At 42.8% G+C, this 24,174-nt stretch overlaps 1 protein-coding gene across 1 annotated transcript; it reads left to right on the forward strand.

The window, feature by feature from the left end:
- Window positions 1-594: 594 nt before the first annotated feature.
- Window positions 595-23,235, forward strand: LIMA1 (LIM domain and actin binding 1). Its single transcript, XM_009951283.2, has 10 exons — window positions 595-713; window positions 3,343-3,388; window positions 5,460-5,921; window positions 11,370-11,478; window positions 12,854-13,014; window positions 15,367-15,474; window positions 17,802-17,859; window positions 18,600-18,715; window positions 21,663-21,796; window positions 22,187-23,235. The coding sequence occupies exons 1-10, from the start codon at window positions 595-597 to the stop codon at window positions 23,184-23,186; spliced, it is 2,313 nt and encodes a 770-aa protein (XP_009949585.2). The 3' UTR covers window positions 23,187-23,235.
- Window positions 23,236-24,174: the final 939 nt, after the last annotated feature.

Below are 24,174 nucleotides of genomic sequence, written 5' to 3' on the forward strand. Positions count from 1 at the left end.
GTAACTGGGGGCGATGGCAGCATGAGGTTTACAGCTGCCTCTGTGAACAGACGGCTTGTTTCAGCTCAGAGAGGAAACGGCTGCTGCGTTAAGAATGAGCACCACAAGAGTGAATGAAAAATGTTTGCATAGGAATTACATCCTCTTAGGTTTCATAACTCGAGCCTTCTTACATAAATGCCAGCACGTTTGGTTTAGAAACCAGAGCAAGAGAGGGCACATTAGGGCTCCCTGCAGCCCGTGTGTAGGAAATACAGAGCGTCACGTTAGCGTCCCCTTCAATCACAGCTTGCTTCTTACTCCTGTTCTGCCCCACGGCTCCTCTCTCACCCCTGTCACGGTGGCTCGGGTTTTTATCAAGGGCACCGTCTCAGTGGCATCTGCAGAGGAAATTCTAATTTTAATCTGATGCCTTTTTTTAAGTCAGTTGATGGACAAGGTCCTGAATGATCAGGACTCGGTGGCACTAGTACGCTGGGAGCACCTGAATGGGGACTTGGTATCAAATCATTTCGTGAAACTGCTTTTCTGCTCACATAATTCATATTGACCGGCACTGTACTTCCTTCCTGAGCAGGTATTTTTGGTGGTAAGATGGAGCCTTCTCCGTTTAACAGAAGACAATGGACTTCACAGTCTTTGAAAATCACTGCGAAAGAGCTTTCTCTAGTCAACAAGAATAAGTCATCAGCTCTTGCGGAGAGGTTCTCCAAGTAAGTGCTGTGAGGCTGCTGAGCACAGGCTGGGTGTGTAGGTTGCCAGCTGGTACCTTGAAGGATGACTGCTTCTCTGACCGTGGCTTTGCTTCTTAGAGACAATACGGATCTGTAGGCCTTTGAGTTTCTGGTTTAACATGTGCTGGGCAAAAGTTTTTCTAGTTGCTGACGTTATATTGTTTCAGTGATCAGAATTGTGGTATCTTTTTTCTGCTCTCAGAAAATGAAGTAGAATGTTTGCTGTCAAACTATGAATTGCAGTTTGGTTTTGAGGGCAGGGTATTGGAATGTGGGCGGCTGTTGCCATTAGGGTTTTACTTCACCAGAAATGGTCTTCAACTGCTGAGGCAGGAACTACATGGGTTTCTCTGCTAACATGGCATTTCCTGCCTGGCACTATAAAAAGTAGCAGCAACGCGTTATCAGTTAATTGGAGACTAGTTAGAAGTGGTAATGCTGTCAACTGGCGGAGATAGATGTAACCCTCTAGTCAGAGTTCCGTCGGAGAATTTCCCAGTAGCTGCGTTCTTCTGAGCTGTCCCACAAAACTCACGTAGAAACGGAATATTACCCTTCCCTTTTGTCTGAGAGATGGATGATGGGTCGCAGTCAGGTCATAAAGTAGTATTTTATCCACAGAAAGCTGCATGGTGGTAGCCTATGCATGTTTTCTGGAAAAGCTTTTATTTCCTTAAGGAATTATACAGACTGGAGCTTGGATTTTCAGTGGGATTTGGGCAACCCAGTCTCCTAGGTTAGTGCATTAATAGCGTAGCAAGGTTTTGGAGTATTTAAATCTTGAGTGTGGGAGAAACTTTATGGAGTTTATAGGGGAAGGATAATTGCAATCTGGACTTTACCCAAACATAGCTCTTTAAGTTACTCTTTAAGTACCCTGTCCCAGGGAGAAGCTGCTTGCTTTGACCGCTCTTGTTAAGGTAATTTATTCATTCATTGAAGCTTGATTACAGAACCTGCTCATCTTGCTAAATGTTGATAATCCTTTGAAAAGGGCTTACTGGAAGTAATCCAAACTGCTATTCCTTAATCAAGTAGGGTCCCTCTGCATAAGCGATGTCAGCTCCTTGGAAAAACACAGCCCTACTGGCTGGCTTTGCTAACATTGACACTCACAGTGAGGAGTGTAATTTTTCTAAATTGCTGTTACTTAAATATTTATATGTGAAAAGGTTCTTTTCCTTCCATAGAGTGTTTAGATTATCAGTTTTGTCAGGGCAGAGACATGCAAATTGCAACAGCAGCAACTTAAACAGCGCGCTGTATGGGCTGGCTGACAGTGAGTGCTGTCTGGGACTCTTCAGTCCTGGTTGGTTTTCCCGTGTGGTACTTGACTTTCATCCCCAGGTCTCTCTCTGTTGCTTCTTCCAGTATTGATCTTCCTCCATAAACTTACTTTCTCGGCACGTCTTGTTCAAATTTTGGAACCTTTTTGGTAGAGAGACATAGGTTAATATGTTTGCATTGATTAAAGAGGGCCGGCTACACTCCTTTAGCAGCTTTCAGTCTGTGCAATAAATGCAGCTTGTAGAGCTAAGTAAGGTGCAATTTGTTTACTCTCCAGTGTAACAAGAGGAGAAATCTACATAGGAGCACACTAGTCACAACAGGGAAAAAAAATTAATTGTTATAAAAGGAAATTAAGTAATAGAGCAGGTATCTGCACATCAGGATTTTTTTCTTGGAAGGAACTGAGCCCATGATATATGTTAGTTACTGGTTTGATAGCAGCAATTATTTAAGGTCTGAAGCTGGTGACTATTGCAACATCAGTGTCTCGTTTACTGCCTGTAACATATTGACAGTTGTGTCCAAAGTAGAATTCCACAGGTAAGAAGACAGAAATGTCATTTGCCCAAGCAGGTGCTGGGTGACGTTTCTTCCCTTCGAAAAGCAGAGCTTAACTTCGAAATGGCAAAATTTGTCACGTCCGACTAATTGGTGCATTTCGGAAGCAAAATGGAATCACCTTGCGCAGGGTACTTGTCAGCGTGGTCTGTGTGCTCCGAGCTGCGGGTGTGCAGATTGCTGGGAGTTTTCTGTAGCTTCTTAAAGGACTTTGATTCATGATCCAGGGTAGCTTATCTTCAGAGGGCTGTGATTACTGTTTCCACTGCTGGGATGGTTCAGCTGCTCATGAAGCAACTGCTGAATTGGTGCAGTTTACAGCCCAGCATAGTAAAATAAACTGGCACTTATGTAGATTTTCTTCGTATGCCAAGCTGTAATTTGTTACGGTTCAGCAGCTGCTGTATAAATAGCTGAGTTATTCCTGCGAGGGGGCACAGCAGACAGCTGGGTGGCGGAAACAATACAGCTCTTCCAAGGTAAACTGTCTATATTTGAGAATCAGAGTGCTTAGGTAATGAAAAATATTAATGTCTGTTATTATTGTAATCTGAATGACTTAAAACATGTCTATCACTTTGCATTGTTCTGGTACTATTTGCTAGTATTTTTCCAGCCTCTGGTTTTATTTGGAAAGTCTGGGAAGTGCACAGAGTCCTTGGTGGGGAAAACAGATCTCAGCTGTTTTCAAGAGCATTCAGTGTTTTGGTTAAAAACTGCTTGTGTTTTTTTTTTTTTCTCTCTTTCCTTTATCTCAAAGGTATCAGAAAGCGGCTGAAGAAGCCACTGCAGAGAAAAAAAGAAGTGTAAGTATTTGTTGCCTAGGCAATAAGCAACAGCCTGCCATCAGAGCGGATCACCTACATGCAATGTTTCTGTGACAGTTGATTTTTGGAATATCAAAGTTGCTGCCATGTGTCCTACAGAAAACTTGGCTTAGACATAGTGTTTGCTTTTGACTCATTCCCCCTACCCTTTCCCAGTGAGAATGAAAGGAAAGAAAATCAAGTTCCTTTCCCAAAGGTATGTGTTGAATCACCAATTCGCTCCTAAGCAGAAGGCAAAACGAGTTAACCACGACCCATGAATATCCCCTTCTCTGTTCTTAGCTGTAGGCAGTTGTGTGGTGCCTCTTCCTTTCTTAACTAAATTTAAAAGCTGCCAGCCTCTCTGAAATCTAATGTGTATGTCTTTGATAGCTGTAGAATCCATTAAGGGGGATCTTCTCTGAAGTGGCTTAGAGGGTTCAGAATGCCCCGGGCTGAGGGAGAGCCATCCTTTCTGGCTCTGTTAAAGCCTTGTATTCCCTCCTGTAAACTCCGTTGCACTCACTGTTCTGGGGTCGGGGGACCCTGGCTGAAATATCGGGCACTAAGATCGCAGGTCTCTGTGTAAGCAGATCCTCAGTTTAGTTTTTATTTAAAATGACTGACAATGTTTTCAGCATATATAGGTAAGTCTTTGTTAGACCATGCTGCCTTGATCTCTGCAGTGCTTGGGGAGTCATTCTTTCTCTGTTCGGGATAGAGGTGTGATGAAGTAAGCATTCTAAAAATCAGTCTCCAGTCTTAAATTTTCTTGTCTTATCAGGGAACAGGCAAGTCCCAAGCCAGAATGACTTGTGTTAGGAAGTATGTGGGGATTCCACAGGCATCACGTCCAGAGGTGTTCCTGTGGAAACCTGCTGCGCAATTTTCAGTACTTCTATCACATTACAACATTTGCCTTATAACTTCAGTACTTTCTTTTAAATACAGTCAGCAAGACAGCTGATCTTTTTTTGAAGTCTAGGTGGATTCTTTTAAATACAGTCAGCAAGTGAGCTGGTCTTTTTTTGAAGTCTAGGTAGATTCAAGTTAATTTGCAAAGCAGTGTTCAAAATGTGACCAGAAGAGTAATAGGGTGAGAGATTTAAATCCTAATATAGCTGCTAATCCTGTTTAATTCCTGTAAGCCTTGCAGACCTGTTCCACTTGCAGTGAGTTTGATACATAGTGGTCTCCGTAAGGGAGAGACAGCACAAATGCAATGGTGGCGGGTATTAGATTTGAGTTAATCAAACATGGGGAGAGGTAACGACTTGTGAGCAAAACTAGCCTGAGAAGCACTGGAATACGAGCACTGCTGCTGCTCCGTGTGTTACCGTCTCGCTCGCAGTGGTAAGGCAGCGCTGATGACTTGTCTGCACGCATCCTGCAAGAGCCTGCAATGTGTTGAGTGAAAGAGAAGAAAAATTCCAGCAAATGATCTGGTATTTATAAATGGGAGCAAAAAGACATTTGTTGTCAGTGCTTAGCTTGAGCCTTACGCTGCGTGGTGTAAAACACTGAAGACAGATCTCTTGGGATTAAAACGGTAACGTTAACTGATAGTAGAAATACTACCTCTGAAGAAGTAGTGGTTTCTGAAAGCCAATCTGCAGCTTTTTAGAAGGCCTGGTAACTTGCCTTCTGAACCAGCGGGAAGACGTTGCAATGCTTGGCACACCACCCATCTCTCCTAGGGCTGCTTTTGCTATTGCTTGCTTGTTCTAGGCCTAGAGACCCTTGTTGTGTGGGGTTCGGTCCCCTTTCCTTCACGTGTGGATTCAAGCCTTTTGTGTGTCATTTAACTCATTAGCGCTTGACTCCCTTTTTCCTTATAAGGCCATCCTGTTTGCTCACTTCCTGCTGGGGCTCCTGACTTTTTCTCTTCTCCCCCCTCCTTCCTTTCCTATCCTGGATGCTTTCTCCATGTGGCACAGTTGTAACTATTCACAGCTGTCTGAAAAAGCAGAGCTGCGAACGAGACTGAGCCTTTCACTTCCTTTCGCCCAGGGAGGAAGTGCTTCGCTGCTCCATCAGGCATATAACTGGAATTAACTTTTGTTCTTTGTAGAACACAGAAACTCTTCCCCCTCATTTTAAAAGGGGGAATCTGAGCGTGCTAAAGAAGAAGTGGGAGAATCCAGGGCTGGGAACGGAGCCTCGGAAGGAACCGCTGCGGAGCGGCTGTGCGGAGGTGGTTGGGCACCAGGTCGGCAGCGCCGGGCTCGGAGCCGGGAGCAGCCCCGCTCCCTCCCCGGCCGCCGAGCGCAGCCCGGGGGCTGCTGCTCCGCCTGTCGCCCAGGTCCCCCCGGGCCCCCCCGGCCGGCTGCAGTGTCCTGGTGGGGACAGCGGAAGGTTTCGAAGCCGCTCGCCGGAGGGCGGTAAGATGGAAAACTGCCTGAGAGAGCCCAGGGAAGTGGAAAAGCCTGAAGCCGGCGAAAGCGCGGACTCCTCGGGGAAGGTGGAGAAATACAGCGTGCCGCTGAACAAGCTCAAGATGATGTTTGAGAAGGGGGAAGCGACTCAGAGCAAGGTAAGGATCCGTCCCGCTGAATTTTAAGAGAAACTAAATCTCTGCTGCCTCTCGGGCACCGGGAAAAGTCCCCGGAGGGAGTGGCTGCGAACTACTGACTCTGCAGATAACCGTGTTCATTGTTTGAGCTGAAATACGTAGCTGGTGTTAATAACTTATTTGAGCTTCCAAATGTGTGCGGGGGGCTTGGAGTTGTGGCTACTTGTGATTGCTCCTTGGGGGCATGAAGTGAATTTGCTTGTGGAAGGGGTGCAGTTGAAGAGAGAAACCTAAGTATGGAGTTCATTAAGATGTCTTTAAAAAGCAAGTTGGGATTGTTTATGTCTTGTCTTTAGATTGAGTTATGCAAACATAAATTGTGTAAAAATATATATACACACTTGTATATTTATATATATATATATATAAAAGAGAAAAAGTAACTGAAGTGAGCTCAGCAACCTCGGGCGGTTACAGCTGAGATGGAAGTATTTGCCAGAGTGAAGAGGGTTTTTTTTAACCTACGTATCAGTATGTGAGTCACACACAGGGAGAGATAAGTCCTGTGAAATACTCCCATCTTTTCCTTGCTGTTCCCTCATTTTTGTATCTTGACAAATGTTTCTTATTGGAAAAAAAAAAAAAAAAAGTCCTCACGGGGAAAATAAGCAGAGATAGCCAGGCAAGCTCCTGCCTTCACTAGTTTTGACTTGCAAATGCACAGGGCTTGCATTTTTCCTCAACTGCTCATGAAATCTGATCCTGCATGTGGACTGCAGACTGTGTGTCCCCGGGGAGAATTGCTTAACTAGAAAATGAGTTGCATATGCTAGTGACTTGCAACATAGTCCTGAGGCCTTGATGCTGGTGGATTTTCCAGTTTTCTCATAGTTTCCTATACTTCTGGCTTTGTTTTACTGCGGGTGGTTTTCTTGCAGCATTGAGTAAAACAAACACATTTTGTAGGAAAGTTGTTCAAATATGTAACAATTAAGGGCTTCAGAGGAGTAACTCTGTGTTAAAGTCAGGTTTGGGGCTGTATACAGTCATAGCACAATTTAGATTTTCGTAGTCTCTCAGTGGCGGAGCTGCCCGGGCTATCAGGTCCGTGGCAGGGGCGGGTGACCTCCCGCTAGCACTTCTCTGAACTTTGCTGTAGCATTAATCAGTCGGGATTCCACAGGAAAGTACCGTTTTGCAGATGGGCTTCAAGTAACTTTATCTTAGCCTGGGGAATAAATTGTTTCGGAGCTGACTGAATCTGGAACTGATATTTCTGTCAAGCTTAGTAATTAAAATACTGTTAAAAACCTTTTGAACGCAGTAAATACCAAAGAGCAGGTATGAAACTATTCAGGTGAGCTTCAAATTATATGTTCCTACTCCAAGTTCATCTGGTTACTTTGGAATTTTAAAAAAGGAAAAGGCAAGAAGTGCTCTAAAGTTGAAGTGGACGAGTGGGAGGGGGGTGTCTTTGTAATTAGAAAGCACTATTGTAAGGTTTCTGGCTCTGGGAACGTATCTGAGGGCTGGAAGATGATGTCACGCAGTCACGTACAATGAAGATAGTTGGGCTCTCTGGGGATACAGACCTTTTTCACTAAGGTAGGAAGCAACTACAGCAGTGGTGTAAGCTTGGCGAACTGCAGGCGCTGCAGATGCCTCTTCCATTTTTGCTTTTCCTGAGCTCTGTCCGTTGATAAAGCCCTGGTTTAAGTGCAAGAAAGGCTTCACAGAATCCTTTAGGTTGGAAAAGACCTTTAAGAACATCGAGTCCAACCATGGATTTGGCTGGGAGATGGCAATTTTCCTTGGCGCTTCCTTGAGCCTTAAGGTAGGAGAGCTGTCAGAGCTTTGCTGACAAAACAGCTGTATAAACTAAGTAGCAACGCGGCTGTAACCTCACGGCAGGAAAGATAAAGGTACTTGCCTGGTTGCTGGGTGAGTCTGTTGCAAGAATCCAGATTGGAGCCTGGATTTCCTGACTCTACCACCCACTCTAAACAAACCTATTCCCATTTTCGGGGTTATAAGCAAACATCCTAGTTTATTCATTTATTTGTTCAGATCTTGCTTTGTCTTCTGCAATTTAGATACAAGGCAGATCTTTTTTATTGCATCTTCATGGGAAAAAATGCTCTAGGCGTGTTAGAGGCAGGCGGGTCGGTCTAGATTGATGAAAGACCTGATGTTCAGTCTTTGCTTAGTGCCGAACCAATTTCAAAGAATTCTTCCTGTAAGTGATAGCGAAAGCATACACAGGGAAGATCAGAAGAAAAGAAGGAGCAAGCAGATCGGCAACATTTCCTAAAATGTTGTCTCCCAAGTTGGTTTCTGGTTTTCTTTTAAGGCAAAAACTTACTGTTTTGTGCAGCTAACCTCACGTGCAGGGTTGCAGTTGACAGAGTCAGTATATAATGAAATAGGTGTAACTTTTATTTGGTCTTTTGCCCAACAACTCTTTGTGCCCCAGGCGAAATGCTCTTAACTCTGTATGTGGTGCCTCTGCACTCGCCTGTTTTGTCTTAGAACCTTGGGGCTTTCCAGACATGGGGAATATTTAATCTCATTTTGCAAATAGCAGGAGCTGTGGCAATGGGGATCGTGGCCCAGCTGGGACTGTAAAGGGAACTGAGTGGCATATGTGTAAGGCTGGGAGTCAGGGATTCCTTCATGCCAAAGGGGATACCTTCCATGAGCCATAATCACCCTGATTACGTGCAGTTGGTCAGTCTATTGATTGTGGTGGGGAAAGTCCCTCATCTTCCCTTTGCTAAACTTTTATTTTCCCTATTACTCTGCTTTTTTTCCCCACAGCATATAACTGTTGATATAAAATCTACACGACATGGACTTTATACTTGTAGGTTTTAGTACTAAGACACATGCAGAAATATCTCTGACCTCTAACTAAAGCTCTTTGGTGTTTCGGATTTTTACTCTCGAGACCTAGGCTAATTGCATTATACAAGTTATCTACAGAAAAGTTCTTCAGGTGAAACTGTAACTCCTGTAGATGCCCGAGGTGGCAAAGAGGTCAGGAGGAGAGGACCTGGCAGACCTGCGGAGGGGGTTCAGTTGGCACTTGGAGTGCTCACTATCTCAGTCTGTTTTAGCTGCTCCTGAGATGGCTGCCTCTGATAATTGAATGTTTCCTGCTGCAGTGGATTCCACAGCAAGGTGGTACGATGGGGGAAAGCTCTTTGCTCTGGAGTCAGAACTCACCAGCCTTCATGAAGGTCCTACAGAGTCAAGAAGAGTCTGTTTCTGATTAATATGAAATCCTTCCCTGCTGGTAAAAATATGGAGGTTTTTGGTTGCTTGGAAGAAAACCTTGATTTTTGTGCATGCATCTAGGTGAGGTGTTGGACCCTGATCCAGAATTCCTGTCGGTGGGCACTGACTGAGCACTTGTAATTGTTTTACAATGCTGGCCCTTTGCCAACTCTTATTTAGCAGCTTAATTGTTTAATAATTAATGTCAGTGCTAATTGAGAATTCTTTGTCCTCTTGACATGAGGGCAGTTTGGCATGATGTTACTGAAGAAAGACTGCAGTGACAATAAATGGAAATGAGATTCTGAAACAAGGGAGAATGAGCAGAGGCAACCCAAACAAGTTTCCAATCTTGATTTCTAACTGCCTTTTTCTCCTTTCTCCTGAAAAGTACTGATGGTTTCTTTCAGTGAGGTTGAATCCCAGATGCTGGATCTAAATTATTGAATTAAGACATTTGTTCCCTAGGGCTGAAAACTTCCTTATGCAGTCTGCTGCCCGTTAGACTTCCCATGGGTCTGTATTGCAAACTTGTTTTTTCGTTTGTAGCTTTGTCACTCCTGCTGAGTGCAAGGAAATGTGTGTGCTGTATTATTAAAAAACAAAACCAAAAAACCCCACCAACCCCCCCCCCAAAATAAAGAAAAAACCGAACCCAAGGCAGCAATAAAGTAGTCAAGGGTTTCAAGTGGGCTAATAAACATAGTTCTTCTGTGTCCTCAAAGGGTCTTGTCTTCAAGTGTATTCTGCCTCTAATGGTCTCTGTATACTAGTCAAAAGCTAGACCCTTCGAACGACAAATGTCTGAGTTGTAAGAACTTCAGACCCGTGGGCTCAAGGTGACGTTGAGGTGGACATCAGCTGAATAAGAATCAGCGAAGGATGGTTTGTACAGAATGAGGAATGTGCAAGTCCTTACAAGTGTGCAGACACTCCCAAACTGAACCTATCAACACATTCAATAGAAGGAAAAGACTTGTCATTGCTAAGCTCTTTTCCAGTAAGAAAAGTTACCAAAGTCTTAAACCACAGAAACAGAAAATATTTCCCAAGCTAATGGAAAAAGAGGTTTTCCAGCTGCATTTTCCTTTCCTGGTCAAGTTGCCGTTTTGTATGCCAAAGCAGCCTGATTTTTCACAGTGATTATCTTACAGTGCAGTTCTGTTAAAATAAAACTTTGGAATTTCCTTCAGCTTGGTGACCAGCAAATAAGAAACTCGTTGGGGGGTGTGTGGGGGGAATGTGTGGTTGGAGCATCTTGCCAAACCTGCCTTTTCCCCTACACTAGCCTCAATCTTAATTTTCAGCTGGCTCTGTGACTCTTCCTAGGGAGGGAACAAAGATCCATCACCTTCTAGTATTTCATAGGTTGACTTTCAGCTGTGGAAACATCCTATCTTGGTGAAGTTAAATTAAACTCTGCACCACTTGAGCATTTATCAAAGCTGCTGAAATGTCTTTTCACAATTTCTTTTACTGAGCATTAGAGTTTGGGGAGTTGGTCTCAACAAAGGAGCATCAAATCTGATTGAGCCAGCCAGAGCATCTGTGGGGTGGTGCTACAAACCACCCTGTCCAGCACTGCAGCCTTGCAGATAGTGATTATCCTGGATATCTGAGAATATTTATCTCTGGCACTCTCCTGCTTAAGCTTCAGCCTTATCAGACCTAATTAGGGAATTATTTGGTACCAAATGCATGAGCTATCCGAATCAAAACAAGTAACTTCAGATAACTTTTATTACAATGGTATTTATTCTTCTTTCTGTTGCTGAAAATCAATGCAAACTTTTGATAGCTTGCTCCTTTCATCCCTTTTCTGATTTTTAAATCTTCATAAAATGACCTTCAACATTGCCTTCAAAAGAAATGGTACGAAATGCAGAATTCTAGACTGAAGGTTTGTATTTGCAGTGGTAAATGCCTAAAAATCTGATCTTTGTGGTTCTTTGACTTTTCAACAAAGATAGCTAGTCAAAGGGCATCTACTGACCTCTTCAAGCAAGTGTTTTCCAGGTGAGAGGGTCAGGGATTCTGTGATCAAACTTTATATTGGTTAAATAAGATGTCACCTGCTAGACTTGTTTATTCCAGTAAAGCAGATTTGCTAGTGACACCTGTGCATCTTAAAGGATTATACGCAACAATCTTTGTTTGTGCAGGCAGCTGATAGGTGGGTCTTGTCTCTAACAGGTCCCTAGAGACCAGAGGAAGACAGCAGTCGGTAGGAGGGTTTCTGAAAACAGCGTCTCTTCAGAGGACTTTGATGCTGGCCAAGGAGAGAAGAGCCATAGTACATCAGGTCAGTAAACCTCCTCGTTTGTGTTTTGGCTTGGGTTTTGGTTTTATTTTTGTTTATAATATAAAACTACTTTATACAGTACAGTGGAAATAACTTTTGCCTTTCAGAAATGGAAGGAAGTGCAGCCATCTGTAAAGTCTATGCGAGCGTCACATTTAATGAATTGAGTCTTGCTGGGACTTTTAAACCATCTCTTAAGCACAGGAAACCAAAGCACTGGAGCTAACCAGCAAGTTAAGGAGTGGAACCCATTTTTTCCCTGTGGCTTAATCCTAGGACAATCCTAGAGCTACTTTTAATAGTCCAACTAATTTAGAAAGTAGTGATCAGACAGACAAGACAACATGCCTTCTTCCTTCTTAATTCTCATCCCTCCTGCCTTGTCCAGACGCAGGTAACTACAGCTGGCCTTGTGGCTTGAGCAAAATTCTGTATTTTCATATGTTTCGAGACTCTTTTCTAACACAGCATTTACAATCTTTTGTGTTTTCGGGCTATGGCTAATACTGTATCTCACTACTTAGTGATGCACGTTGTGTCCTTATTTCAGCAATGCTGGAGAGATTGGCAAGAACTACTTGTTTGTTGTCCCCAGGAGGGACCTTAATGAGTCATTCAACTTTTTAGTCATTCAAGGCTGCTAGCTAGTGAAAGGTCATTTTTTTTATCTGTCTTTATCGAACAATTAAGCTATTACTGAAGCTCTGACCACTTCACAAAGAAGTCAAATAGCAGGGCACTCCCAGGAGCTGGCTTTTTAAACCTACTTGGCTAACGTGTGACAGCAAAAATGAAAGATGGATGGCAAGTAACGGGGCATAGTTCTGAGAGTCAGGAGATCTGCATCTATGCAAAGACTTAAGGTCCCAAATGTTTCTTTCCTCGTGAGATAAGAACAGATGTTTCAAATGATCCTGTGAGCCTAAGCTGAATTATTTCTCGAGATCCTCCTCTGTAGCATGTCATGCGATAAATTATTGTCATGGAGAAGGTGGAAGTGGCAGGTGAGACTGACTTCCTCGCTTCCCATCTTTTCCCCAGAAGACTGACAACTGTTTCACTACAGGCATGATGCATATTTCCATTGAGCCACTGTAGCAGCTACTTCAGTGTTACACTTCAGCGTTAAAACTGTTTGCCCTTGTTACTTCTGAAACCGCTGGCTGGACGCTGCATGTGGTGAATGCGCTGAAACGAGCTGCATTAAAAATGAGACTTGGAGCATAAAATCTTGACTGAAGCATTTCTGTGCTCTTCAGATCTGGAATTTCTGTGGTCATGGGAGTGGTGAAGGGATGGGATTTGTAAATCTTTCGCAGACAGTTCTACCAGTGTTCCTGAAAGTTACCCTTTATTCATGTAGTTCTTTTTGCAGGGCATCTTGTAGATACTAGTCCAGCACTCAGCCCAGAGAAGGCAGAGACCAAGAAAAGCCTGGAGATGCCTCGCTTAACAGAAACTTCAATAAAGGACAGGCTGGCGAAGTATCAGGCAGCTGTGTCCAAGCAGGGCAGTTCCACAGGCCTCGTTACGATGGTAAGTCTGTGCTTTGGCTTGTGTAGCAGTGAGCATTTGTCCCAACCTGAGACTGGAAAGAAGATCTTGTGGAAACCAGGCTTTTTGAAGATAACACCATCTTTTGAAAATAACTCTGTGCCCATAGGAGTCATTTCTAGTGAAGAGTTGCCTCTACACGCTGCAGGAAGAAAGTATTTGCATCTTCCTGGGATAATCCTGAAAGTTTTCCAAGGAACTAATTGCTGGCCCCCTGACTGAAGGCCTTCTGAAACATAGCTACCATTCTTTTCCTTTTTGCATGTCTGTAGCTCTCTGCATGTTGTTGATTTTTGGGGTTTTTTGTTTTATTTTAAAACAAGCTTAATTCTGTATTGTACGTTACCTATAAGCTAGGGGAAACTGAGGTACAGTAGGATGGAGTGACTTGCAATGTCACACAGTGCATAGTAGAACCTGGATCTCTGGGCCTGCACCTTTGGGATCTGCAGTCAGTTTTCCTCCCTTTTGCTTTTCACCTCCATTCAAGTCTTCTCACCCATTATCTAAAGCTAATTAGACTCTTGCAGTGAATGAACCTGTGCCAATTTTGCAGATATTTGATCAGGAAATGAGCAATTAATCAATCATGGTCAAGTATTGCAGCTGAAGAGACTGCAGGAATCTCAGCTTTTAAGAAGTGCTTAAGTACATTGGCTGGAACTGTCTGATAGTTTTGCTTAAAGATGGGAACTTTTATTGCTTAAGTATGACTCTTATTAACCAGAGTAATAAGCTTTAAGAGGATAGGCCTTTAAATTAAGAAACTTGCACTGGAAATAAAAGCCAAAAATGATGGTTCTAAGCTTTGGAAGAGTGTACGCTTCCAGGGTGTCTTTGTAGAGAGTCTCTACCCAGCTGAAATGCTTTCTGAATGTCACATGCAGCATGGGTCTAAGTCTCTAACCCTTGGGAGGAAAGACTGAGTAAACTTCACTGCATGAATGGAAAGTAATTGCAGCCAGTGCAACAAATCTGATTAACTGCTAATTGCTGATTCTTGCATCCTGTTTCTTGCCTGGATTCAGTTTGCTAGATTGTCTTTTCCAGTTTTTGGCTCAGAGTGATAGCTGCTCCACTAAATTATGTCCTAATGGCAAGAGATGTGCCGTAGGTGTCTCTTGAGACTCCTGTTTGCAAATCCCCAATGCCATCAGCTTGAGTGTCAGCCCGGCCCGATGCTCTTAGGATGGCCCTTTTGGCAGAACCTCTTTTAATTTTGGCCTGGCGCATCGACAAGGGCAGCACATATGATGGAGCAAACGGTTTCCGCGGCCAGTGTTTGCAGTACTTCTGTGTTCCAGTAGCAGCCATAACTGTGGATATTCTCCTTCCCTGCTGACAAAGCAACTGGAGCTCTTTTGGATATGGTAGCGCGGTATTTGTACTTCCCTTCTCTTAAAATGTGTCACATCTGTGCTACAAAGGAAAGCCAGAAAGTCTCTTGGGAACAACTGTTTTGAAGGCATTGTGGTGTAATTAGGCCTGGATTAAAACTGATAGATGCTTTTACAGTTGGCTAGAGTAGGGGTGAGAAGCAATCATTTCTCTGCAGTGCAGGAAGGGGAGGGAGAGATGATGAACAGTGTGTTTAGAGATCTTTACATAAGAATTCTGACATTCAGCTACGTACCTGTTAGATGTGGTTGGCTTTGTGCAGACTTGTTTATGAAATCCAGTAAGATGCTGGTGCTGGCGTTGGCTGTTTCTCTTTCATGTTGCAGAGAAGGTGTCTTGTGAAAGGCACGAGTCTTTCTCTATCTTGTATCCTGTGGCAATGAAAGAAACACGAGGTTTCACTGGGTTTTATTTTTGTTTAAGTCTGAAAGATTGTTTTGTGAAAATCTTAAACAAGTCGGTTTGTCAAGAACAAAAATCTCAGTAAATAACAGAATTAAGTTTTTGACTAGTATTGAAGCAAGGCTAGGATTTGTTAAGTATAATCATATTTTTCAGTTACACAGCATTTTAGTGCTTGTCTTGAAATGCTGGTAATTTCAAATGAAAAGTTAACATTTCTGGAAAAGGAAGATGTGGACTGAGCAGGGGAAATGAGAGTTCAGTTTAAAAAAGACTCAGGAAGTAGAGAAAAGGGGTAGTTTAGAAAAACGCTGGCATTACCTCTATAGAGCACAGCAAAATTCTACAGCCCCATCTCTTTTTCTTCATTGGAATGTATCACTTACCACGTTTGTATAGATTTTTATGCCCCTTCCTTTAATTATCGCTGTATATACTAGGAAAACAGTTTAAAATAGATTTTAAGAAAAACAGAAACCAAGTACTTTCCTAGGGGAAAAGAACCTGTCAACTTTCAAGTGCTTTATTCTATAGAATGAGATTCAAGCCAGTGAAAGTGAATTCAAGAATTACAAATCTGAGCAGAAGGAGAATATGCCACCAAGTCTTGAGGACTCCATTTCCTGTCAGGATGGGGAGAAGGTAAGATGCTCGTGCTGGTGAAGATCAAGGACTTCACTTTAAGTGGAACTCGTTGTAGAAGCGCTGCTGATATGCTTGTTCCACATGCCATCTAGAAGTGTGAGCAGCTGATACGGATTATTTACATGCTGCAGAATTCCTGATTTTTTTTATTTTTTAGACTGTATCTGAATTATAAGCTAGCAAGTCTCTGTGGAAGACTTATAAGCTGTTGTAGAGAATATCTAGAGACAAATTTTACGTTTCCCTGGAGAGTTCCACTGTCTTCTCAGTAATGACATGCCTGTAGTGCAGCGGAAACCTTCAATATCCTACTTCTGTGTTCTCTGATTGCTTCAGTAGCTGACTAGGGCTGAAACCTCTGCTGGCTTTGTGGGGGTTTTTGTTCTGGGTGTTCCATGTTGTGTGTGGTTTTTTTTTTTACTCTGCCATTAATTTTTGATGACAATGATGAAGCCACCTAAAACTTTTTTTGTGTCGTGTTCCTTAACTGTAAAAAGGTGATTCACAGCCAGGTATTTGTTTTGTTTGTGGGCTTTGGTGTGTTGGTTTTTTGGGGTTTGGGTTTCTTTTTATAAAACAAAAAAGAAACCACACCAGGAAAAAAAAAAAAACAACATGAGGAGCTTTGTGTGATGCAAGTAAAAGCAGTTTGTCATTGCTTCTTCTGCATCTAGTGGCTAAATTTTGATTAAGGTAACTGAGAATGCCAGTTGGGGTTTGTTCCTCGTTTTGAGCTTCAGCTGTAAATTGAGACTAAATTACTCCGTGAATTAGAGATAATAAAGCACGCTCAGGCGTTTGTATACTAAACTGGGGACAGCAGACGGGATAAAAGTAGCTGAATAATAATTGGGGTACTGTGTATTCCAGCCATTCTGAACACGTGGCAGCTAATGCCAGGAGGGCTTTTAGAGCTTTCCAGCCTTCCTTGGGCAAGGGGCCAAATTGCTGCTTTCAGCTGTTCCTCACTGACAGCTGAGCAGCTTCACGTCCAACTGGTCCAGGCTGCTCTTTGCTAAAAGGTGAGTTAATTAACAGACCACCTGTTAAATCAGAACACATCCCTGTTGTTGGATGGAAGATTTGAATAAAATTTCTTGTGTTCAGCTGGAATTGTGAAGTTACTCGTTGAGGTGTCCAGGTGCAATAAAGAACCTGAATAGAGCATTGTTTGAGAGCCAGGATTGTCCTTCTGAAATGACAGGATGAACTTGGGAAATAAGCCTAATTAAAACTACTAGTAGTAAATGTCAGAACGGGGAATCCTCTGGCAAAAGGAAACAAAAGAAACTTGCTGACCTTCTCTGTCACTTTTCACACTGATCCCATGAAAGATTTAATAGCCAGATGTGTGTGACCCTGTAAGAGCCACAGAACATGCTGAGGCACTAGACACTATACTAGTGTCACAGTTATTTTTTCAGTAGCCCAGAGTATGTTAATATATGTAACTTGCTTCCTCATTACCTCATTAATTTTGCAAACTTTGGTTGCTTGCAATGGATCTTTCAATCATTAAAGTGAATTAGTGATGATTTGCAGCTAATCTTGTTACAGTACTTTAGTTTCTCAGGGTAGCTACTTAAAACTATTTGATTTAATAGCAATAGTGCCGAGTTTAATAAAGAAATGTACATCAAGAGCTTTAGCTGTAACATGTTTAGTGTCTGAAACTAGTTTATATCCAACTCTTCTAAAATTTTTTTTAAAAAAATGCATCTGTTTCTGAAGGAGGATGAACAGGATAGGTGCAGGCGTTTTTGCCCTAACCTGGGAACAGCAGACTTCTACTTCTACAAAACCTTTTTTTTTAAATTCAGCTGTTCTTTTTTTCTTTTTTCTTTCTTTTTTTTTTTTCGAAAAGCACTGTCTTTGCTGAATGTTTACATGTCATAGATTTGTCAGTGTTGGAGGGAGCCATGAGATCCCAGCACATGTGTACTGCTTGGTGTCAAGGGATTCCCAAGTAAGAGAACCTGGGGGGTACATCAGCGAAATCCACAAGGATTTCTGAAGACTAACAGATAAAGATGTACAAAAATAGGGAGGTTGTGTGCTTGAACGCTATGGCAGATGATGTGAACATTGCAAGAGCTGTAAAATTAGGAGGATGTCTACCTTGTAGCAAGGACTAACATTCTTGGCAGTCAGCTGGACTCTGCCTTGTGCCTTACAGAACAGAGCGGAGCTTCACGTGCACCTTGGTGTGGCCAGGCTGCTCCTGTTGAAGTGCTTAGTGTCAGACTGCCTGTTGTGTTACTTAGGCCATGATTGTCCAGACTTCAGAAGGTCAAAGGTGCTCATTGTCAAATGTTCTCGTGCAGGTTTCTGTGGGTGAGAACAGCTTGTCTTTCCACTCGGGTCTCCTGGAGGATGGCAACGGTAAGCGCTTGCTCTGCTGCCTCAACAAGAGTAGAGCGTGTGGCTGAGGAAAAGCACTGACTCTGCCCAGTTGGGTGTACGTTGCTCAAGATCAGTCCTGGCAAACGATGAATTTGACCCAATAAAAACCTGTCTTCTACTAAAAATCTGTCCCATGCCTAACGCAAACTTTGTAAGATTTTTTTTTTTTGTGTGTGGTGTGTTTAGTTCATTTGCAATTATAATTCTGAGACATCTGTAACTCTTGTTTGCTCTGATTGAAGACATTTAAACGCAGCTTCCTCACCATTTGGACTGAAACTAATAGCTGTGGCAACTGCTACATCAGTCAATAGGCTGAAGTACTTATTAATGCAGGGCAGTTACCCAGTGTCTTTGGTGTTGTCCAGAGATAGACAAGTTCCTATTCAGTAAAGTGTGTAAGCTCTTTCTTGTGTTGCCTTAGCTTTTACACCTAAATTCTAAGCCCACGTGTGAGCACTTAGCAGAAGGGAAGGGCAGTTCTTTGCAAGTTAGATGTTGGATCCGTGTATATTAGCTTCCTTTACAGAACTTCTGGTAAATCAGAAAAGTAGAATGATCCTGTTTAAATATCTAGATCTAAAGTTTTAATAGCAGGTGTTCAAGAAAAAACGTGTTAGCCCTTAGCTGGTAGGATTGCTATTGGATCTTATGAGCATAAGCTTTCCATGGTTTTGAAGTCATTGTAATTGCCTTTTCTTCCTCCTCTGCTCCCTTAGTTGGACAAAACTTGGAGAGCGAGACAGAAGTTCAGAAACCTGTCAGCACAAAGCAGCAGAACTTTGGTTCTAAAGCAGTTGGCCAGACAGATGCACCTCAGCCAAAAGCAGTGAAGGTAAAGCAGCTCTATAATCTCAAACATTGGTGACAGTTAAAACCAACTAACTTCTGTATTTAATACTGAAAAGCCTTAATGCAACCAATTTGGTCACAAAGGGCCTGGTGGTAACGGCATCAATATCCGCTCTGTCCCCATCAGACTGTGTTCATGAGGGAACTTTAATTCAGCATGGAAAAGCGTCTCAAAACTGTCAGGTTTTCTTCAAAGACAAAGTTTCAGTTGCTTGCTGGGAGTTGCCGCACTACAGTTACAACAGCGTGCCCCTGCGACAGAGGCAGGTTCTCTTCAGTGGGGGAGCAGGGGTGTGAGCAGGGGATCGTATCGGGGCTTGTCGGTGCTCCTAGAGACTGGCACTGAGGTCCTGCTACTGATCTTCAGAGCCTTTAGTAGGCTGGGACTTGGCTTTCCACCCTCCTCTTCCAGCTGTTCCCAAGGTAACTGCGATTGGGAGCAACTTTATAGTAAGGGCACCGTGGTGACTGACCCCACAAGACTGAGGGTGCCATTCTGAGTAACAAGTCTTTAATTTTGCATTTTGTTTAGCGGGAGCTATAAAGCATAAAGCAGATGGAGAACTTGGATAGGAATGTATTTGCTAATCTTATTAGACGCACAAACAGCAGTGCTGAACATTTTGATCACGCTGTTCTTTCTTGTCACGTGTGCTGTCTGGAGTTAGGATGCCTATTCCCTGGGCTGCCACAGACTTCCTGGCTCGCTCCTGAGGAAACAACTGTGCTTTTGTTGTTTTCCCCATCTTTGAGAGGAACAGCACTGACCTCATGAAGACCAGTGAGATGTGGCTTCCTAGTGTTCTGGAGTGTAAATGCCAGTATGTGAAACCAGAGCTGCCTTTAACATTGCTGTAATCTCGGTCTGTTACAGCAGACACAACCCGTGTGTCTTAGCCCTCTGTGCTATCTCATTATATTACTAGAACCGTTTTAGTCCTCTGCCTTGTTACCGCTTTAGATGCTGCACTGCTGAGATAGAAACCCAGATGCTGTTTATTCATGTGAGGTTCCTATTTGTCTCTTCCAGCTTCTGTTGCCTGTTCTTGGTTCCTAACCTCTGCTCCTGCCTCCTGCTTCCCTCCTAATGTGAGCTCAACTCTCAGCTTTCTCTCAAGTGTTTTTTATATTTATTGGGCTTCATCTTCCTCCTGTAGCTCCTATTTGTAGTATGCCTGGAAAGGAATTTCTTTCTCTTCACACCCCAAAACGCCTCTCCATCAGACATAGGGCTCATTGTTACCCAAGTAAGTTCCTCTCCTGAGACGAGGATGTGCATTGCAGAAGCACATGCCAGCACTGTCATGTCATCTTGCTTTCGAGGAGAGTTACTTTTTGATGGGCAAGCAGATGGTTGCTGCCGTGCTGCCTGTGGCAAGCCTGCATGATGAGGTTTTTGTTTGCGTTGGTAAACTCTCATTTTTTGATATTTCATTTAGTGACTCAAAATTCAGAATTCATTTGTGGTTTTGGCAGCACCTAGAAATTGTGGATTTTTTTTTTGAAACTCTGAACTTTTGTTGGTCAATCTATCATAATTAGAACTTTAATCTACTATAACTTCAAGCAATGCCTTAAAAAAATTGAAATACCTATTACACTGGAATTAAATTGGCAGCAGACTTTATGGTTGTGACAAAATGACTTCAGCTGGCTCTGTCTTCAGCAATCTGTCCCTCACATACTGTAACTTTTCTTGCCTAACCATTGTTTCTAGTCTGTTATAAATAAATTGCTGTAATTATGTCTTCCTGTGATTTTCCTGTTTTTTCTTGAGCCATCGTATTTTTCCTTAAAGCTTTTTAGTAAGTTTGTAGCAGGTAATTGTCAAAGAAAAGCTACAATACCGATGTGTCTGTGCAGACCCATGGTGTGGAGCCCAGGCACTCTTTTACCCTGCTGCTACAGTAGTTGTAATCAACATGCAGCCCAGGAATGCCAATTTTTCAATTGTAAGTTATTTCATTTTCCATTTAAAGTGTCTTCCCTATTGGCCAACCTTAATAGATTCCAAGAAGTAAATGGCACCAAGTGACCTTTTTTCATGGACAATGTACTTGCTTCCTTGATGCTGTTAGAAAACAAAATCTGAGATCGTTGCCATCCAGCGCAGCAGTGACGCTTGACTCCGTAGTGTTGAAGTTTGCCTTTGCACTAAACTCTTGGGAAAGTCTCTTAGTGAGCACATAAACAATTTTAGCTGTTTAACCTCAAAGCCCTGCTCATTTTAAGTCTTGAGCAAGCTTGAGGGCGGCATGTCCTGAAACCTGAGTATAGTTTCTTTGCCATAGAACTGGAATTGCTTACAAATGAAGTCAGAAGTGTTTCCTGCTGCCTGCATCTGGGCTGAGGCTATTTCCTCCTCTTTAAGAGAGAAGAGTGTGTAGCAGAAGTGAATCATTTTGAACTGTTGAGCAGCCTGTTCCACTGCTTTCCCCTCCCACCCTCTACCTTTTATTTTGAGGTTATTTCAGCTCTTTTTCTACAATGTTTTTTTTTAATTATTTTTGTTTTGGTAAGTCTCATACTGACTGTAATCTATCTGAATGTTTCTTCATTTTCCTGTCAAGAAAAATTGAGGTTGCAGAATAGATTAGACAGCTTTTTGAGAACTGGCTCAAAGTTATAACTGAGTTCTAGTATTTTCGTTGTCCCTTCTCAACCATTGCTCAACTTGTGATGCTTCAGCTGTGGAATTCACTAGGGCAAAATCTTGGCTCACTGTCAAGCCACAGCAATCCTGTGGGCCTGCCATAGCCTCTTCCTCACTCAGTGCCCACCAGAACCCACTCTACCATAATTAGCATTGAGCTGCAGACAGTGAATTGCTGCAGTTTTTCTGAGAACTCTGGAAGCCATGCATGAAGCCCAGCCAAGTCCGCTCGCAGTTGATTCAGTTTCCAGTTAACAAGCTTTCTCTCTTCCCGTAGAAATTTCAGTTGCCAATGAAGGAAACCTGCGTTGGGTGTCAGAAGACTGTGTACCCGATGGAAAGGCTCTTTGCCAACCAGCAGGTGTTTCACATCAGCTGTTTCCGCTGTTCCTATTGCAACAGTAAACTCAGGTAAACACCCTGCTCCGTCTGGCTGCTCTCTAGGAAGTGTAGCCTTCCTCCTCGGCGGCTGGGTAAGGTGCTGCTCAGGCTTAGCTGAGCCAAAGGCGACCGTAATCCAGCGCATCGGAGTGTAGGAGTGGGAATACAGCCCTAGTTCTGCCAGCGGCTTTTGCACTCGATGCAGTCTGGTTTTAAACTCTTAATGTAATTTTATGTGGGGAAAAATATAATGTCCAACTTTGTAAAGAACTCCTGACGCTTGAAGACAGGGCTGTGCAAACTCATGAAGGCTGTAAGCTTGTCTCTTCTAATGTTGGAAGACTGAAACTGAATCTCTTCAGTAACGTAACTAAAACACACAGTGAATGCTAACATTTGACTTCATATTTTCCCAAACAGCCTTGGGACTTACGCATCTCTGCGTGGGAATATTTACTGCAAGCCTCACTTCAATCAGCTCTTCAAATCTAAAGGCAATTATGATGAAGGCTTTGGACACAAACAGCATAAGGAGTTATGGGCAGGCAAAACTGAATGTGAAGAATCCCTGGAGAAGACTCTCCCTGGTGTAAATGCAACAGAAAGTCCGCAAAGCCCAGGGGTAGAGGATGCCCCAATTGCAAAAGTAGGATTTCTGGCAGCAAGTATGGAAGCAAAAGCTTCAGCTTTGCCTGAGAGAGAAGAGAGACCAGCAGAAACAAAAAAGCTCAGGATTGCCTGGCCACCTCCATCTGACCAAAGTATTCAAGGAAGTGCCTTAGATGAGGGCATCAAAGTATTGAAACCCAAATGGCCCCCAGAAGAAGAGATTTCCAAGCCAGATGTGCTGGAGGATGTGGATCTGGATCTCAAAAAGTTAAGAAGATCTTCCTCGCTGAAGGAAAGAAGTCGTCCCTTTACAGTCGCAGCCTCGTTTAGAACAATATCTGTTAAAGGCCATAAACCAGAGAATTCATCTTCTCCTTCTAAGGCAGAGAGAGACATGTTGAAAAGAGGTGAGGAACTGGAGAGAGAGATCGTGGTAGACAAAAAGCAAAAGGAAAAGAAGGCTGAGAGTAGGAACATCCAGAGTGCTGAAGAGAAAAATGTAGAGGAAGAACGGGAGTTGTCTGGTATCAAAACAGTAGAGCATAACTTGGTAGAAAATGGCCAGGTGAATGCAGAGATGGATGAGGAAGAACATGCTATGGAAGAGCAGGAAATTCCAAATGAAGAATTCCTTGAACCAAATTCTCCTAAACATTCCAGTTTAGCCAATGTCGTGACCGCTAAGGAATCATCTAACCAGAATCGCAAATCCCAAGATGTTGGTTTCTGGGAGGGTGAAGATATGGAAGAGCTATCTGTGGAAGAACAGATCAAAAGGAATCGTTACTATGAAGAAGATGATGAAGAATAAATTGGCCTTTTACTAGAAAACTTGCTGCAAGGTGCTGGGCCTCTTTAAATTGGTGGTTTTAGCTTTAACAGACAGCTGTCCTCCATGAAAGCGATGCTATACTGCACATCGACATTAAGGGAATCCTATGTGCAAATTATCTCAACTAGAAGAGTACTCTGGAAGCCTGCAAAGAGTGTATCTAGGTGCGTGGAAACGAGTATTGGCTGTGGGGTAGCTTCAACAGGTCATCTCTGTCCACAGCACAAGAACAGAGCTGTTCTTTATTCCCACTGTTTTATTCTTTTTGAGCTTCAATACGTATCTCACTAACAATTTACAGAACTTCACTGTACTCGTAATGGTGGCGTGAAACAGGCTTTCTGTAGTACACTACTCTTACCACTACAAATGCTACTGCAGTGCTTAGGGACCGATTTTAAAGGGACTTTCTGGCCTGCTTTAAAAATGGTGACTTCATGCACTTTAATACACATAAAGGGCACAACTGTGATTTTTGTAATAATAAAAACATTTACGTTTGTGCTTGGTATCCAACAACTGAAGCCTCTTAAACCGAATGCAACGTGATTTCCTTTCTCAAGATTGCCTGTGACCAGTTGAAGACTCCCTCCTCCTTATTTTTCTCTGTGCAACTGGAATGGTGTGCCCATTGCTGGAACATACGTATTTTAGTGCTTATCCAGAAGCTGTGCTGACTGACAGATCTCTTTGAGGACAAGACAACCCTTTTGCAGTAGCCTGCAGGGCATTATTTTGCATTTCATATGCATTTGAAGTGGGTTTTGTTGGGTTTTTGTTTGAGGTTTGTTTTTTTTTTTTTACTTGAGAGTTCATCATCATTGATTTTAACCTGCAGATATTTTTAAGGCCTTTTGAAAACTTTGGAATCCTACTTGTATCAAGCTGCCATAAATGTTTTCATTATGGCTGTGAAATTATGCTGCATTGCAAAAATCTCTGGAATAAAACCATCTAAACAGTGAAA

Source organism: Leptosomus discolor, chromosome 27 (genome assembly GCF_034619465.1).
Source record: "Leptosomus discolor isolate bLepDis1 chromosome 27, bLepDis1.hap2, whole genome shotgun sequence".
Lineage (NCBI taxonomy): Eukaryota > Metazoa > Chordata > Aves > Leptosomiformes > Leptosomidae > Leptosomus > Leptosomus discolor.

Bases quoted from the DNA above. Each gene is read 5' to 3' on its own strand.
- LIMA1 (XM_009951283.2), top strand. From the start codon at position 595: ATGGAGCCTTCTCCGTTTAACAGAAGACAATGGACTTCACAGTCTTTG. The intron at 714-3,342 runs GTAAGTGCTGTG...TTTATCTCAAAG, and splicing joins CTTGCGGAGAGGTTCTCCAA to GTATCAGAAAGCGGCTGAAG. The intron at 15,475-17,801 runs GTAAGATGCTCG...GTTCTCGTGCAG, and splicing joins CCTGTCAGGATGGGGAGAAG to GTTTCTGTGGGTGAGAACAG.